At 37.3% G+C, this 17,631-nt stretch overlaps 1 protein-coding gene across 1 annotated transcript; it reads right to left on the bottom strand.

Moving 5' to 3' along the window:
* Positions 1-2,850: 2,850 nt before the first annotated feature.
* Positions 2,851-15,759, bottom strand: LOC144665189 (uncharacterized). Its single transcript, XM_078526369.1, has 17 exons — positions 15,563-15,759; positions 11,483-11,829; positions 10,907-11,071; positions 10,575-10,688; positions 9,787-9,909; positions 9,479-9,575; positions 8,980-9,198; positions 8,274-8,650; positions 8,007-8,174; positions 7,456-7,566; positions 7,219-7,335; positions 6,726-6,816; positions 5,994-6,374; positions 5,514-5,639; positions 4,833-4,955; positions 3,940-4,296; positions 2,851-3,550 (listed from the first exon to the last, which is right to left on the bottom strand). The coding sequence occupies exons 1-17, from the start codon at positions 15,630-15,632 to the stop codon at positions 2,904-2,906; spliced, it is 3,633 nt and encodes a 1,210-aa protein (XP_078382495.1). The 5' UTR covers positions 15,633-15,759; the 3' UTR covers positions 2,851-2,903.
* Positions 15,760-17,631: the final 1,872 nt, after the last annotated feature.

Raw genomic sequence — 17,631 nt, 5'->3', positions numbered from 1 at the left:
CTTAGTACATCCATACAAACTCTCATAGTACGCTTTGGTTACCTGTGGAGATACATAGCCTAGCCCTACACAGCTATACACGCGTATACATAGCCCAACACAGCTATACACAGCTATACACACGCGTGTTCAGTTGCTTTTCCTCGGCAAATGTTTATTTTCGTCGGAATAAGTAGCGGATGGTGTTATCTACCCTCTGAACAACCGGGGCTTGATCTTAGCCTTATAAGTTGTGTGCGTTTCTTGTAAAAGTGAGAATTTTTTTCAACTTCTCCATTGAATTTTTTTGATAAATAGTTGAAATACACTGGATGCAGTGTAATGTATGCGATGCAATCGGTTTTGATGCTCTGAAATTGAGCTCTTAAATGTCGGAAACCATTAAATAATCAGAGCAAGTTTTTCCATCTTATATCAGGTTAAAACTAGTATGTTTATTTTAAAGTGTCCCCATTTAGTGGTTTTATTACTGCTATTTTAGTTTTTGACACTCAAATAAAGGTTTTATTATTATTATTATTATTATTATTATTATGTTGTTTCTGTCTTTTTTGGGAGGTGGGGGAGGGGGTGAATATGGACATTCGAAGAAATGGCAGTATTGCCAAGACGTCGGAGCAGTTTTATACCGCCATTTAGCGTCATTTTGGAACATAAACAATTATTTTGATTTGGTTGCCGTGCATGCCGACCGTTGAACAGAAAAATCAAGAACTCTGTTTCGGTGAAAATCAAATGGAACAGTATTTTTTCTGGAAAATCGCTTCGGAGATTGACGGAACGTCAGAAATTTTCTTACCATTTGTAAGGTTTCCCAGTTCTAGTCTCCCATCCTTCAGGTCTCCCACCAACGGAAAGAAATAACAGGAAACTGAGCTACAAATGGTAAGCGACATCTATTTCGGTTAGTTTGCTAATTTTGGAAAGAAGCCTTTCCATTTTTCAGTGGTCATTCCAACCGGTTCTCTCCAACAAATGGTAAGCACCCTAGAGTTCGTTCAGCATCACATTGCGGTAAACACGTCAAGCTGTAGCGGAGGAAATTGTTTTCCCTGCGACAATTTGAAAATATTCTCATTTTCATCACAAACTTATCCAACGAATACTCGCGGAGGAAAAGCAAATGATCGCGCGTGTGGTCACGCGTGATGGACGCGTGATGCCCAGTGAACGGCCGTACCGCTGACTGAAACGGCAGGCTCAAAGGTACAAATACAACATGGCGGCTGTTTATTTTCCAGTTAAATTTATTTCATGCAAACTGGCTGAGACAAGTGTCCTTCCGTGAACTTTTAACAGCTCTTTGAATGACTTTATTGACAACCTGTTTACACCTTTCACGAAGAATGAACCACGATGTATTGGCTAAGTTCATCGCGCCTCAAAGCAACAGTACGTCAATTGAGATCGATCGAAGAATCGAAGTGCAGCGAGGAAGAACAAATTCTTCAAAAGGAAGCATCTGTGTGTCGATAAGTGGCATGTATGTAGTATTACTTTCTTGTTTCTTAACTTTGATGTGCCTACATGTTGAATTGAGCGAGCTTGTGAAGAAAATCTTTCGCTGCTATTTTTACATTTGCTATCACAACATTGCCGAATTATATGGCTCTGAAAACGCTCCGAAAAATGTCCTAACTGCCTTTTCTTCGCCAATATTTTGATTGTTATCTATAGATTTATGCTTGATTAGCTATTTCGTACCGATTTTGTGCCAAATTGAGGCAAATAAATGGCTTCTGTGTTTCGGTGAATTTTGATGAAATAGCAAGAAATCGTTAAGTCACGTGTGTTTAGTTCCTCAATACTAATAAAATATTGAAGTCCCCAGACATTTTGTGGCATTTTTGTGAAGTTTAATGATAGAATTCATTACCCATGTAAGAATAATGTATATAAGTTGTTGCTCATGGGAGATATTGGGCACTAGTTAAAGGCTATTTCCAACAGTACGAAATGTGTACCTTCCAAAAGACCGTTTGAGGAGAAGAAATCAAATCAGACGGTTGAAGTGGATTATTGTACTTAAAGCCTAATAACCACAGAATATAATGCAGTGAATTTTATTTTCAGAAGTCTTTTTTTCTTGTGGAACTGGTTAATCAAAGTCAGCTAATTAAATATGCATAAATTAGTGAAAAATGGCCATTTTTGCAAAAGGTGCCATAACTTGAAGGGAATAAAATAATTTGAGTTGATGTTTTGCCACAGTAAATAGCTCACCATACCCAACATTTATGCTAAGTTTGGGCGAAATCGGTGACATGAGCTGTATCACCTTTTGCATGGTTCTGCCCTGTTCTCTCACGGGCACACTCATAAATTGCATAGACAATTGCATGTAACATATTTTATCCACTCACACGTTGTAGCAGCAAAAATGAAAAACTTTTGCAGTTAATTAATGTATTTGTAAATGGTAAGGATAACCCGATTCTTATGACTTTCTACAAAAGCAATTATATTTGTTTTTGTTCTTCCAAATTAAAACGATAATTGTTTTCATTCAATGTGTCTATGATGTTCTATATGATTTTAACATAAGTTCATTCAATTTTTTTTTTCGATTTTCTTAGGATAAAAAATAAACGGTGAGAAAAAAAGCCTTTAGTCAATACACGAGCATTTTTACGTCAAGGATTGATCAGTAATAAGCAAAGTTGTAGCGGTGCAGTTGTGACAGAAAAATACCTAAGTAAATTTCAACTTAAATTATTAAATGTTCCTTACTGAAAACGACAATTTCCATATTTCTCAAATGTTTTAAAAATATAATGACTAAGGCGTGTTTTAATTCATGTCATTTTTTAAATCATTTTTTTTTAATTTCGACGCCTAGCTCCTTGACTCAATTGCTATGCAACTTGTACGCGATTACTTTTGCCACTTAACATTTAAGCCGCTCAAACGCTACAAACCACTCCAGCATCCTCCCCATGCCAGCAGTTATGGCTTCCCCATCCAAGATGGCCACAATTAAGAATCGAGGATTCTCCTCCTCCGCAGCTAACATCATCCATCCAGATTTGACCAGAACCCTGACCAAATGGTGCAGAGTAAAGAGCGGCGCTTGCACCTGTGAAGCCAAGCTGACGGCACACCACATGCGCTTCTCTAATATCCCAGTAATCATCACATATCGTTCCCCATTGTCCATAGACATACACTTCAACGCGGCCATAGTGATAACCACCATCCCTCAAACGAACAACAGAGGAACCATAGGCACACCTCACACTGGCGTCTCGGCTATGGGTGCAGTCATGTTGTCCCCATCCACGGTGTCTGCAATCGTGCATATGGGTCTCGCTGCCTGAGCATGACACGTCATCCAACCATATTGGACCAGTTCCCTGACCATGAGCGGCACTGCTGTAAGCGCGTATGGCTCTGTTGAAACCAAGCTGCTTGCAGAATACGTGAGCATCACTCATACCCCATCCGTCATCGCATATTGTGCCCCACTCACCATCATAGAAGATTTCCACTCTTCCTTCGGCTGTTGGTGTTGGCGAACTATTATTTAGACGGATGGACCCTCCTGTAAGGACTAACAATTAACAAACAAAAATGTAAATACGTAAGAAAAGACAGTAGCAAATAGTATAATTTTCAGAATGAGGCTGAGAAGTTTGGTTCACGCTTTTTTCGCCACGTTAGGCTTTACTTGAAATATAACAAGTTGCAATTGATGATTGAGTTAAAATGGTCGAATATAAATAAAATTTCAGTTCATTTCAAATAAATCACTTCAAGTCTGAGTTTTTTTGATACATTGAAATTTTGGACTACCAAAGCTATTGGTACCAAAAATATTTCAAGAAATGGTGCTCTAGGTATTGGAAAATTGTGGTTTTGTAGATAGCGTAGTCACGAAAAACTGTGTCAGATTGATTGACAAAATGACATGTTCAGTCCTCTTCAGCTAATAAAACTTACCTCGGAAATTTGCACGAAATCCCTTGTACTGTTTATTCTGGGCACGATCAGTTGTGAACCTTACGTATAAATTAGTGGATGAGCTCTTAATGGGGAAAGGAAGCTTATCTCCGCTGAATCGTCCAATGACTGGGGAAGAGAGTGACCCGCCATCATACACTGTTACGTAGTCATCGAATTTTTCGGTGTCAAAGCGATCGAACGTAAGTTCCACCCATGCATTTGAAGTGATATTCCATTGGCAATCCATGCTATTCTCGTAATATTTTCCAGGCTGGTTTGACTCTATAATTCCATCTTTAGAATTCAGTTCCACTGTTTTATTTGGACAGGTGCTCGTAACATTAACCAAAGGTGCTGTTAAATCGAAAAGAGAGATATCAATGCATAACCTCTTAAAAATAAAACATTTGCATTATATCACTTTAGATTTGTGCAAAGAGTGACGTCAGTAATTAACGCTTGCTCCGAGATGGAAATTTAGATAGTTTACTATAGTCATATAGAAGCTGAAACAGAAATAATTTTGTCAATTAATTCATTATTGACTTAAAGGCAGTGTCCTTTAGGCAGCTATCGCTATAAAATTCTCAAACTTTTTAGTTGTGAGCGAAAGTTATCTCTATGAAGTTGTTGAAGGGCGTAGGTTCTTTTTTTTTCTTAGCCTTAGCCAGTTTAGCTGCCACAAACATTTATTTTCAAAACAACGAGCTAACAAACAAACAAGATAATAATTTTGACAACCTAGAAATGAAATAATTTTACAAAAATGTCACGATCGCTTATTTTAGTATGAATTATTTAAGAGACACGTTATGGCAAGGGAGACGATGCCAACTAGAGTGGAAATAACGACAACTTCACTGAGGGTACTCCATCTTTTTGAAACCTACCGCCACAATATTTTCCGTCGCCTCCATAGCCTGTCCCACATCTACAATCATAGGAACCAGGTATATTCACACACTGGGCCAGTTTATGACACGAGAATAACCCCAGCTTACACTCGTCTATATCTGTTTAAAGAAAAAAAATAATAAACGATCAAAGTAAGAACTTTGTAAATGACATAGGGACGTGTATTACTTTGCTTGTTTTAATGGTTTATGACAGTAACTAAAGTAAAAATGTAAGATTACATTCATTCTTCTTTAAAACAGTGTCAAAGACTTTCAAACTATAGATATCTTGCAAGTTTTGTATCTGATGAAATCTGCAGCAATTGCAGCCTCAAATTATGGAACTGCATGGCCGACTGGAGGCAAGTTAAATGAAGGCGAGCTGACAATCTAGCTTTGAAATTTTGCTCAGTGCTATCCTTACTTGATATTATTTCACCCAAAAAATATTAATTTTTACTTGCTTTTATCGAGAGAAAAAACTATCTTGAAAGAAATACTGGAAATGCAATTGGTTACAAAAAAACTTGTTTTCAAGCACATCACGTAAACTTAAAACAAAAGAAAACATTTCTTTCAAATTAACATGGCCTAATTTGAAGGAAACAGACACGATGTCCACAAGCATTGTCTTGGAGACGGATAACGTCGATTAAACTATCATACTAAACAAACCTGTGCAGTTTCCATTGGCATCAAGACGATATCCGCTTTTACAGTGACAGGTGTAAGAGCCATCGTTATTCACACAATAGGCACTGTCATCACAATCGTACCCGAAGTTATTGCACTCGTTGTAATCTGCATTAAGGAAATATTTCGATTAATAAAGTTTTATGTAGCTAAGATTAAAACTGTCTATGTTTATCTAACAAAAAGACATACAAACCGCATCCCGGGCATTTGCGAATCGATCTAATATGCTCTCTTTTACCCGTGTGCTACACAACCAGCTAAGTACCTATTTTGTGCATATCTGTTTTCGGATGTAGCCTTATTTGTAACCTGTTGTGTAATGATGATACCATAACACCTACTTCGCTAAAAATTCTCAGAGATATCAATCACGAAAAACTGTGTTTATGACATAAACAATTCTTACCGCACCCAAAAGGCAGAAAGAGAAGATGAATTCAGTGTGTATATTTAACTTACCTTGCTTACAGGTAAACCTGTGACAGTCTGTACAATTGACATCATTCCATTCGTAGTCGTGATCTTTGATGAAGCCAAGTGTATGTACGCAATCCTGGTTGCCGTAGTTGTTTGGTTGGTATTTAGCCCAGTGATGGAAGTCGGTAGGTGTTCCATCAGTCCACACAAACTTTCCTTCTGTGTTGATATCAGAGAGACCCAACCAAGACTTTTCACCACCGTGCAAGCTTTGAACGAAGACATTTTCTTCCTGATTGTGGATGCTGGGGAGATTAGCTCCTTGTATAGAACATTTCGACTGACTACTTGCCCATGAATCACAAGAAGCTACTTTTCTGTAGCAGTATCCTCTAAAATAAAACCAGTCCTTAGCGCAAATGTCTGTTGAAAACAAAATAGAAATGACCATTATAACTTTACATGTACTCGCCAAATGCTATATTATTCTTAGGAGTGATACATCTCCTCAGACTAGCTATTACCGCGCAGGTCAGAGCAGGCTACATTTTGTATGTATTTAAAAGCACAAATGATTTTGCTACTTAATGCGTTTTGCATAATAAAGAATGACAACTAAAACATTAAAATAAACGACAGATTGGTGTTTTGCATTGTGTCATTTTGTTTAAGCCACGTGAACCTGCTTCATACAGTCACAAATAAAATAAACACAAATGAGCATGATACTGACCACCTACACATCTTAAGTTATCTAAACGATTATTTTCTTACCTGATAACACTGCGTATGTGACTGTCAGTGGGTCAAAACGTTTAACAAACAGCTCTTTGGCACAAATTCGAAAGTTGGATCTGGTGATAAACTTTATGGAAGAGAAGAAAATAAGAATAAAAAATATATCTATAACACGTGCTGAAATAGACGTTGACAACATTTAGAGATGACACAGACTATCAAGCCTATTCCAAGCCAATTTGATTATTGTAAAAACACTCGAAAAACTACAACTGGTAATTTGTCTTACAAATTATACAGTACTGCCCGTCGACAGCAATCACAAATCACTTTTGTCGAAAAACATAATTAGAAGCAAAAAATATGTTAATGGGAAGCCAGCGTCACAAAATAATGTGATTTTCAGTTGGGCACTGCAAATTGCTAACATAACAAAAATGGCAAATAAATCTTGTCAGTAAATTTACCCAGGGATGCAAAAAAATGGAACCAGGTGTTATTGTTGTTATGTTATTTCTATGATATGTACCTCGACCCAGCTAACAATTCCGTTACACTCAGCGCCTGCATTTCCTCCGCTGGTTGAATGTTTCGCTGTAAGCAACACAGTTGGGGGCTGGTGGTATTTCCAAGCAAATTTGACATCTTGTTAACACAAAGTGAAATAAGCATAAGTCTCAAGCAAGTTAAGCTTGCAACAACAAGTTCGGTGTTCTAAATAAGGTCACCCCCAACTATAAGTACTTAATAAGGAACAGACGCTCACCTGACAGAAGGCGTAGCTATACCTCGCAGAAGGTAAACCGTTATTTGGAAAGCTGATTTCACGATGTTCTTTGAACAATGGTCTATGAAGAGTTTCGAACGCCAACCAGTTCTGTTGAAAAAAGATTAAAAAAAACTCAAAGGTTAAAAGTAAGCACACGAAATGTAAGGAATTGTATAGATAAATAGCGTTGCCATTTATTTACAATACAAAAAACATTCTGGTTTGTACAGTGTAAGTATTTTTTCTTCTGTTATGCAAGTGACTGACTGACTGACTGACTCACTGACTGACCGACTGACTGACTGACTGACTGACTGATTGACTGACTGACTAACTAACAGACCGACTTTCTGACTGACTGACTGACTGACTGACTGACTGACTGACTGACTGACTGACTGACTGACTGACTGACTGACTGACTGACTGACTGACGCGACTGACTGACTGACTATCGTCCGACCTGGCCAACCCAGTTTTTTATACTCTAGAGTACATAAGTTAACAACTAGGTGACGAGATTGTCTTTGTATTTTACTGTTACCTACCACTGAGATGTCGTCATGAACCCCTGCAAAGTTTTGAAGCTCCCTGAGACAAATTTTAAAGGAGCTCGAGGAGACATCTTCCAGCCACACACTGGTAGCATCATGCTTAAGACGTGACCGAAAGTGCTCAGCTGTTGTAAATATTGTCGGTGCTTTGGAAAATTTCCCCTAAGAAAGAGAAGAAAGTAAAAGAACAAGTTAGAAAATTCTCTATTTTTTGTGTGTGGGTGGGTGGGTGTGTCACTAATCACAAAACTGCAATCCTACCTTTGAAAAACTGACTGTTTGACAGCTAGTCCCAGTCCACCATCTAGAGAACATTTCTTCCCCTGCTACTCCCCCTGGTGGAGTACCCTGGTAGGCAACCCAATCGATTGTGGCGAAGCTATCTGCAGGGTAGTCATTCCTACCAGCTCGAGTAACACAGGCTGTAAACTGAGTGCTGTTAACACTTTCAATCCACGTTGCCGTGGCCTCATGAACAAATGTGGCATCAGAGTAGTTAAAATGGTTGACCGTTAGCTGCACGTATATTTTCTTGAGAGGGTAAAATATGAACGGTTCAAATTTGATGACATCACACTGATCTTCTGCCCATAAGGGGGAATTTTTGAACTCATGTCTTCCTTTTTGTACTGGAAAACCTAAATAACCAAAAACAGAAAACAATAGTTTACTATGTGTTTTAAAAGTTAATGTGAGCTCTATATTAACCATTTTCCTGTCCTTCGTCTTGTGTTTCTGTCTGTCTGTCTTCTGTCTGTCTGTCTGTCTGTCTGTCTGTCTGTCTGTCTGTCTGTCTGTCTGTCATGAATCTTTTTTTTCTATCTTTAAGTTTGTTTCTGTAAATTTTAACTTTTATGAAGTAATATTAAAGCTGATAATATAGTGTTAGACATTTCTTAACATCATTTTTTTTTACCAAATCCCAAATACTACTTATGCAGTAAAGGGAAAAAATAGTCAAATTTACCTGTGCAGCTTCCAGGGTGGTACTTGGTATAATTTGCACGCCTTGTACATATGTCTTTTTGTAACAAACACAGGTTGTCGAAGGTGCGACCATTTGAACCGCAAACCTGTTCTTGGTATGATGGGCAATTTTCTTCACAAATGCAGGCATACCGGACTGGAGTATAAGCCTTGCAGTAACTGTGGTAGGTGCAGATAATATCTCTACATGGATCAAGGTCTGAAAATTGAGAGCAGGAAAGTGGTAAGCTTCTTCTTAATCGTATTTTAAAACGACTAAAGAACATAATCCAATACTGTAAAATTTAATGACATTAAAATTGGATAATAAGACACCACAGATATCTAAAACGGACTGATAGATAAATGGATCCATGCGTACATTGATGGGTTATTAGATAGGCACCTTCTTCATGGACATAATGCAGGAAAAGAACGCTACATGTATATTAACATACAAGTCAAAGAATTACAAAGAAGGAAAATGTTGTCATAGTTACCTCCGAGTACCAAATAATTCACAATTACGTCGTTTCTTTTCCCTTTGTACCCTGCGCTGTCTCTAATGCACACTCGGCTGTGAGTTTTATTCACTTCCTATGAAATATAAATAGAACAACAAGAAAATGAATAGATATGCACAATGCGGAAAAAGGGACAGGCATCAATTGACATTACCCCGAAGTAAGGACAGGTATTAAAAATTTCAAGAAAGACCGATCATCGATTTGGGTCAAAAAGTATTTTTGTTAATGAGATTCTTCCCAAAGTAAATATGATGTTTTCTAAGTTTATTAAACGACTATACCTCCAGCCAAGTGCTCAAAGGTCCCTTGTATGGACAAGCGATGTTTGCACTGTTGCTGGCTCCATTAAGGACAGTTGCGAGTATCACGGGTGGCCTAAAAAATGGTTCTTTGAACTCCAAAGTCTGCAAGATAAGTACAAATTTAATATATTAAATAATCGCCTAGGGTTTGGGCACTTTGAAAAAAAAAAAAAAAACATATTTATGTGGAATTGCAACTTTCAAGATGACTGTTAAATCAGTTGTGTCCCTCAATTTTTAGCCGAAACTGTTGTCTTTAATTACCTTTTAATTGGTTTATTTATTATACCCCATTTCACGATCTTACAACCATTAAGGCTGGTTAACCTCCATGTAAATAGCAATACAATGCAAAGGCTATTTTTTGTAATTCATTTCAATCTGTTTCAGTAAAAATAAAGCAAAAGGGCTCCTGCGTAGGTCTAACATGACCTCTGAAATTAATGACAAAGAATAACAGCAATTAGTAAAACTCAGCTGTGTTCTATCGGAAATCCGCGAATCTGATTGGTTCTCCCACTGTCTTTCGCCGTAGAAACGTCGCGCGCGAGGTAGCTCTTTAAGCGGTAAATTTTCTTGATTTTTGTCTTCAAGTGCACAATATTGTAGGTTTTGGACTGCATCCTTTAGAGTTTCTACTAAAAATTAGACTACTCGCCCTCGTTTTTTTGGCGATAGTCAACTCGGCTGCGCCTCGTTGACTATTTGCTCATAGAAAACTCGGGCTCGTAGTCTAATTGTTAAATAGACCGAATATAATTACGTACCTTGCAAAGGGCATAATTCTTTTCTGCAGTGGGTACCTCGTTCTTTGAAAAAACAAGCTTCAGGGACTCTTTTGCTTCCCAGGACGATGACGAATTCTCGTACGCCAACCAGTTCTATGGTACAAAATCACACAAGACTTAGAGCTTAATAAAACAACAGTAATGAATAGATTATACAACTATTGCATATTGGACAGATTAAAGTACGTAAATTCAACTCGATTTTATAGCTAAAATTGTACTTAGTGATTATGTTGAAATAATGCTTAACTCTTTACAACATGTCTGGAATGGATACGTTTTCGAATTAAACGCACATCAACAGGACTTACCACCGAAATTTTGTCGTGTCCTCCATCTAATGCTCGTGACTCACGCAAGCAAACTTCAAACTGACTTCTGGTTACATTTTCCATCCAAACACTCATGGCGTCCTGCTTTTGTTTTTTAGTACTGTGTTGCACAGTGAGTTGAACTCTAGGAACCGTTGAAAGCACCTAGCAGTAAAACAAAAAATTCCGCAATGAGAAGGGTATCAAACAAAGGTAAAAATCTTGCAACTGATCCCTTTCAAGTGCTAATGTTTGAATTGAGCCTTCTCTACTAAAAGCAAATACCAAATCCACTGAGTGATTAAAAAGGCACTTTTCAGATGAATTTGAATAAATAATAAGATGAGCTGTTATTTCCTCGCAACCAGCACCAAAATGCTGGTTTGAAGGATAATAATGAAGTCCTGAGTTAAAAGAAAGGGTTTCAAATATCAAATACACTGATTGATATATCTTAAAAAAAAAAAAAATCGGTGGGTGTATTCTTGAATCAAACCGAAGGCTACTTGAAAGCTACGCCATGGAATTTAATCATGTAATCTATTTACTTGTTGTGAATTAAATAATTAATCTTACCTGGGGAAGTGTCACCGTTTTGCACTGTGTCCCAGTTGTGAAGAGACTAAAACTTTCGGCTCCATGATAGGCACCGGATTGGGAACCTTGGAATGCAAACCAATCGATGCTGGTATTGCCTGCATTACTTTGGCCGCCTATCACAAGGCAAGCCGTGAAGCCGCTAGTTTTCACATCTTCCACCCAAATGAAAGCAGTATCATGGACTGCCAGTGGCACTTCTCCATGGTTAATTGACGCAAATACCCGGACGGGAGTCTTGGAGAAACTTTTGGTGAAGGTCACATCTTGGCAATGGAGGCCGTTGTTTCCATTTTTCGGAATGTGAACCTTACCCCAATCAGTTCCTAGAATGAAGGTTAAATAAGATAAATTTCAGTGCAAATCATTGTTGTTTAATTAAATAAAACCATTTACAAAAACTCTACTTAACTTTGTTTCAACTATAAAATTTATATCCCTTCAACACTCTTTGACATCGAACTGAGTTACATCGAACAATTATTTAATTTAATCTCAGTGAAATAGTTAACTTGGATCTAAATGTCTTCACTGAAAGGCACTTAGTCGAGGCGTCTGAATGTCCACGATATCAAATGTGATTGTTCACCCCCCCCCTGCACCAGTTAAACCGTGATCCGTCCAAATTCTTTAGTAGAGCTTAATTTCACCGAACGCATCGTTTTATATGTTTCACTAAAGTGCATGTATCAAGCTTAAAAGGTACCCAATTGTAATAGACACATATTATCGGTTTTTACCTCGTTTAACGTACCTTACTGCCTTTCAAAAAAAAAATGCTGTGACAGTCGTGACCAAACGAAACATGTATTTCGCAATAGCAGTAGTTTTAGTAATTCATTATTGACAATAGATTTAAAAGGTCACCATTTCCGTCTTCAAATGATTTATAAAAAAGGCTAATGACCTCGATATATACTTACAAATTCAATCTTTGCCATTACCGCGATTGTATTGCAACAGTTAAGCGGTTAAGCGGTTAATAATCTGATGCGAACTTAACTGTTTGACGCAAAAGTCTAATCCCAAAATCATTCAGAGGAAATAAACCCAACCAAAACAGAAAATAAGTGCATTCTTTTAGTCTTACTAAGAGACGAGGGGAAATTTGAGTGTATGTCCGATATAAGAATATGCATCTTGGAAATCACATGATTTAATTTTACTTAATGTCATAGCAAACAATTAAGTCAGGAGAATTGCTTCCGAAAAATAATTGCTTCCCTAGTTTTAATTTGGGCAAAGTGAAACGTTCTTGTTTCGTTCTCCGAGCAAGCCTCGGTGGGCGAAGTTAGTACATAACTTGCCCAAGTACAATGTTTGGTGTGAGATCAAAACCATCTGGTCGATCTCAGTTCTTTGCCAAAACGCGTGTCACCTCAGTTGTTAATTTAAGAGGCTTCCATCCATCTGCTGACAGGTGAATTTCATTTAGCATGCAACAGTTTCGACAGACTAAGTGACCTCTCACCAAAGATCATTGTGGTTTCACGGAAGACAAAAAGATTTTCGAGCACAGAAGTATTCCATCAAAATCAAAGAAAGTGTATCTTCCGCTTGAAAAGAAATATGTCGAAAGAGTCAATTGGAGGAAAATAACTGCGACTTTACCACTAATAGCAAAAAAAATATATCGCCACTTTTCTAGGTATCCTTTTTATATTCTAGGAAGACTTCATTTAACCAAGTATGTACTACTACTTCTACAGAAGAAACTGCTCCACCGATACACCGGGAAAACGGGAAAATATTTTCATTTGAAAGGCCTTTGATTGCTAGAAGTAGTACAAACAAACTGCTTTCAGTCATTCAAAGGCGACTAATTTAGAGACGATTTAAGAAGTCTACTTGTTTCGAGAGAACTCCCATTTAGAAAACTTTTGAATTGTTCAAGTATCAAATGGAACTTCTACACAAACTAAAAACAGCGATAGAAATACTGTCGCTTTAGTCTAGCTTCTTTCTGTAAATGTTCAGTGGATGCGAGTAAAAATTGTCACCGAATTTGTAAAGCGTGACTCAAATAAGAATTCAAACAGACTCCAGGCACTTCCTTATCGTCTTATAATGCTAGGTTAGTTTCCAAAATATTACTTGAAAAGAAGAAGGCTTCCAACGCTTGGTAAAAATTTCGTAAAGTAATCGGTTACCATTTCTATGAAATTACTTGGTTGGCAGAAGTGAGACTACTCAAAACAATGGGATATTATTAGAATTTCGCAGCTCATGTGAAGCACTGCTCTCCCTGTACGACCTGTATCGTGAGGCCTATCTGGTCACACAAACCTTCTTATTTAGTAAGAATTACAGTATATATTAAACATATTCTCTTGAAGTAATATTTGGTAACAATGCGCGCTCTTTGATTAGTGATTTATATATTAGTGGCCAATGTAAAATCTTAACAATGATTCTTTGCAAGCTGCTTCACTTCATAATCATGTCAGCACTTTCTAAGTCCAACTTATCATCCAATACAATCTTGCAGTTGTAGGTGTCAGTATTAGTGTGGCTTGGATTTAAACAAGCGATATTTCACAACCGAGAAGTGAGTTAATAACAATTCGTACTTTTTAAAGGGATTTTCATTGCAAACGAAAATGTTAGACATGTCATACCGGGGCGTTTTTAAGTCAGGAATTAAACCGAATAACATGTGAAACATCATTTATCAACGTTTCTTAGATATAACCGAATCTATAAAACTCTCATTTTTGAGCGGATGGCCATGTAAACTTTTCAGTTTGGTATAAATGTACACGTGTCTGCCTACTGGACTTTTCTTCCTGAATAAAGAAGCACTTTATACACTTAACAGCAGATCGCATTAATTCCTTTATGAAACTCTGCTTATGTCAACATTTTAATAACATCTCGTTCTCGCATGATTTTGTTCACCTGGGAGTTAGTCAGTGTTAGTCAAGTTTAACTTTAAGAAAATCCGGTTGCTTCGTCTTAAAATACATGCGCCGATGCTTTAAGTCAGTAAGATCTACTTTAATCTTGGCAGCGCCTTCCGTGAATGTCAAATGATCTCCAATACCTTTATTCTTAACCACAAAAGCGGTGTGCTAATCTGTCTCATGTTGTTGCAGAGCGCGACACTTCTCTATACTTAAATGGCATGAAAATTGCAATCTTCTTTAATTGGAGGTCTTCGTCTCAAACAAAATTTTAGAGAAGGCAAAATCTCGGAACTGATTTGTATCAAGAATTGTAATCCATCACGGACGAAGACAAACATAAGTGTTAGATGTTGCGTGCAAAAAGGAGTTCCATTTCAACTGATTTGTAACAATTTAGCAAAATAGCTCAGATGCATGGGAAACCTGTGCATAGAGCGCGAATTTCTTTGTTTTTTATATATAATTATTTTGTTCGTTGAATTTTGATTTCCTAGTTTAAAATCTTTCGCTTCAAGCCTTTGAGGAAAGGAAAAACTTCCATTGTACAACCCAAGTGCTACGACGAAAGAATGCAGTGCAATTGGGGGTGTGGCTCATCCGAATGTATTCTTTTATTAAATGGCAGCCCAATTTATGAAAAGTCTAGCGCTTTTATTAAAGATGAATGGAAAGCAAGGACATCCCTATAATAAAAAAAATCCCTTTTTGTTCCTAAGTCTTATTTAGTTCAAATTTACAAAACTTTACTTGTTTGAGCAAATGCATATAGTTCTATCAACGTCGACAACAGATCGATGAGATCTTCCACGAATTGCCGACGTTGCAAAAACTCGCAAATAACGGATCATTTGAGGCTCTGCCGGCCGATCGTATTATTTGAAAGCATAAACATAAGTCTACGATTGAAGCAGGTCGTACACAGAACTTATTTCTTTTTGAAAGGATAACGCAGCAAAATTATAAGTCGGAGTGTGTCCGAATTGCTACAAAACTAAAATATTAAGTAACTTTGTTATACAAATGAGTTATTGTACTTTCTTTTTTCTTTTAAATTTTGCATCAGTCTGAAAATCATTTGGTACTGTAGCGTGCGCTATTAGTTCTACGCAAAGTCGATCAAAATCAAAATAAGCATAAGTAAAAAAGGAATTACCTTCAATGCATTCGAACACCAAACAACAGCAAACTAACAGAAGCACGACTCCCTTTGCCGAAAACTCCATGACTGGCAGTTCTAATGTGATTTCGCTGCTGTAGACGACTCTCGCAGGAAACCACTCCTTAGAAAGAAGTCTAACACACACAGGTGTAAGGCAGTTTATATGTAGGGAGGATAGCCTGATATAGATTGACATATATACGTCAAATATTGTTTTTGGAAATAACGCTTCAGCTGTTTCAGCATAAGCCTGGAACAATAGGTTCTTAACAAGGTAACTAATCACCGATAATCTTTAAACTAATTGAATTAAAAAAGATAAAACTAAATAGAGAAGATGGGTTTAGAAATTCCAGGGAAATTTATCATTGCAATGATACTCTTTTGTACCCTTTAATTCGCCTAGAAAGACGTGATTCGTGTCGCTACAAATATAAATTAATAAAGGACCTTCTGAAAGTATCAACTGTGTCTTTGTACAGCTATTTTTTAAGTAGCTGAATTTGAACGCTGTCGGCCAGGGCCTTAAAGGTGACTTTGGTATGCAGTATCCATGGGGGGGGGGGGGGGGGGCGGGTGCGGGGGGAGGGATTGGGTATACGTAATGCTTTACTGGTACATCATTTTTAAGTAACCATGTCTGGATTGCTTTTCTCAGAACTTATACTACGTAAATGTTATTGGAAATATTTGGGTTATTAGGCAGTTTTCTAAAGAAGCTGGAATACACCAACCTGTTTTATACATGTACCTTTCTCCCTCCCTCTACCCCAAATTGGTTGTTCTAGTTGTAATGCTGTCTAGCTTCTATTTTTATACTAGAATATTTATGTTTGGCACTCCCTCAATCCGTCCCCACCCCTTGCCCCTCTTTGGGTGATAGAATAGCTATGTGTTATAGCCTCGAGAGGAGAACATGCTAATTTCAAAGTATCGTTTCTCATCTTGTTGGTCTTGTTTTAGCTAATGAAGAGCTGTTTAGTTTGAGGTATTCAGTTATAAGTATGACATTCGCTTTAAATTTATTGCTTGATTCCAAGCATTCTAAGAAATGATTTTTTAACGACGTGATCTAATTGTTATTAGCTATCTCAGGTCAAATGTGTGCGATGTTTGTTTAAGGTGACAACTGCCTTGGAGCTAATGCTCGACTTATATCGAACAATTGGAAATGAAACACGTTTGAACTTGTGTAATTTGACGGGAACAGTGAAACATAACAGATGGTCATAGACTTTACGTAAGAAAACCATAAAATTGATTGAATTTCGCTCCCTTTAATTGGAAGGGTAACGGTGACTATTAATTATAACAAGCTGCGAAGAAACGAGATGAAACCATGTTGTCCGCCTTTGTGCAGCACACGTTCGCTTTAAAGAATTGCGTGTAGACATACATGGCATTTAACGATTTGCTATGATAGCACAAGGAAGTAGGATATTCATAGGGTCACTCAGCTATTCAAAGCTATTTTGATTGCGCAAAGCAATTGCTTAAAGGGTTTAAAGGTGACTTGATTATCCTGGTTTGGAGTGAAACATAACATAACAGATGGTCACTGACTTTACGTCAGAAACAACATAAGGGTAACGGTGAATTGTAACAGGCTGCGAAGAAAAAAAAAATGAAATCAGGTTGTCCGCCTTGAAGCACACGTTTGCTTTAAAGAATTGCGTGTAGACATACATGGCATTTAACGATTTGCTATGATGGCACAAGGAAGTAGGTTATTCATAGGGTCACTTAGCTATTCAAAGCTTTTTGATTGCGCAAAGCAATTGCTTAAAAGGGTTTAAAGGTGACTTGATTATCCTGGTTTAGAGACACGGTTTGTCTGAATTATTCAGTAATGGAATTTTCCTTTTGCAAAGAAAACTTCATAAATGCTACTGCGCCGCTGAAATGGAAATTTATATACATTTATGAATTGTATCACGAAATTTAATTCTAACAAAAATACACATTTATTTCTCCGTATTATGAAATCATTTTTTCTTATAAATCCAAATGGCCTGTGGAATTGTTACGGTATTGAGTCATAATAAGATATAAAGTAAATCTAA

The sequence above is a fragment of the Oculina patagonica genome, chromosome 9 (genome assembly GCF_052425735.1).
Source record: "Oculina patagonica isolate OP01 chromosome 9, crgOcupat, whole genome shotgun sequence".
NCBI classification, from domain to species: Eukaryota; Metazoa; Cnidaria; class Anthozoa; order Scleractinia; family Oculinidae; genus Oculina; species Oculina patagonica.
The sequence above is the reverse complement of the archived record's forward strand: the minus strand, read 5'-3'. Positions and strand labels throughout refer to the sequence as shown.

Bases quoted from the DNA above. Each gene is read 5' to 3' on its own strand.
- LOC144665189 (XM_078526369.1), bottom strand. From the start codon at position 15,632: ATGGAGTTTTCGGCAAAGGGAGTCGTGCTTCTGTTAGTTTGCTGTTGT. The intron at 9,199-9,478 runs GTAACTATGACA...CTCAATTTTCAG, and splicing joins GAATTATTTGGTACTCGGAG to ACCTTGATCCATGTAGAGAT. The intron at 7,336-7,455 runs GTGAGCGTCTGT...TTGTGTTAACAA, and splicing joins ATAGCTACGCCTTCTGTCAG to GATGTCAAATTTGCTTGGAA.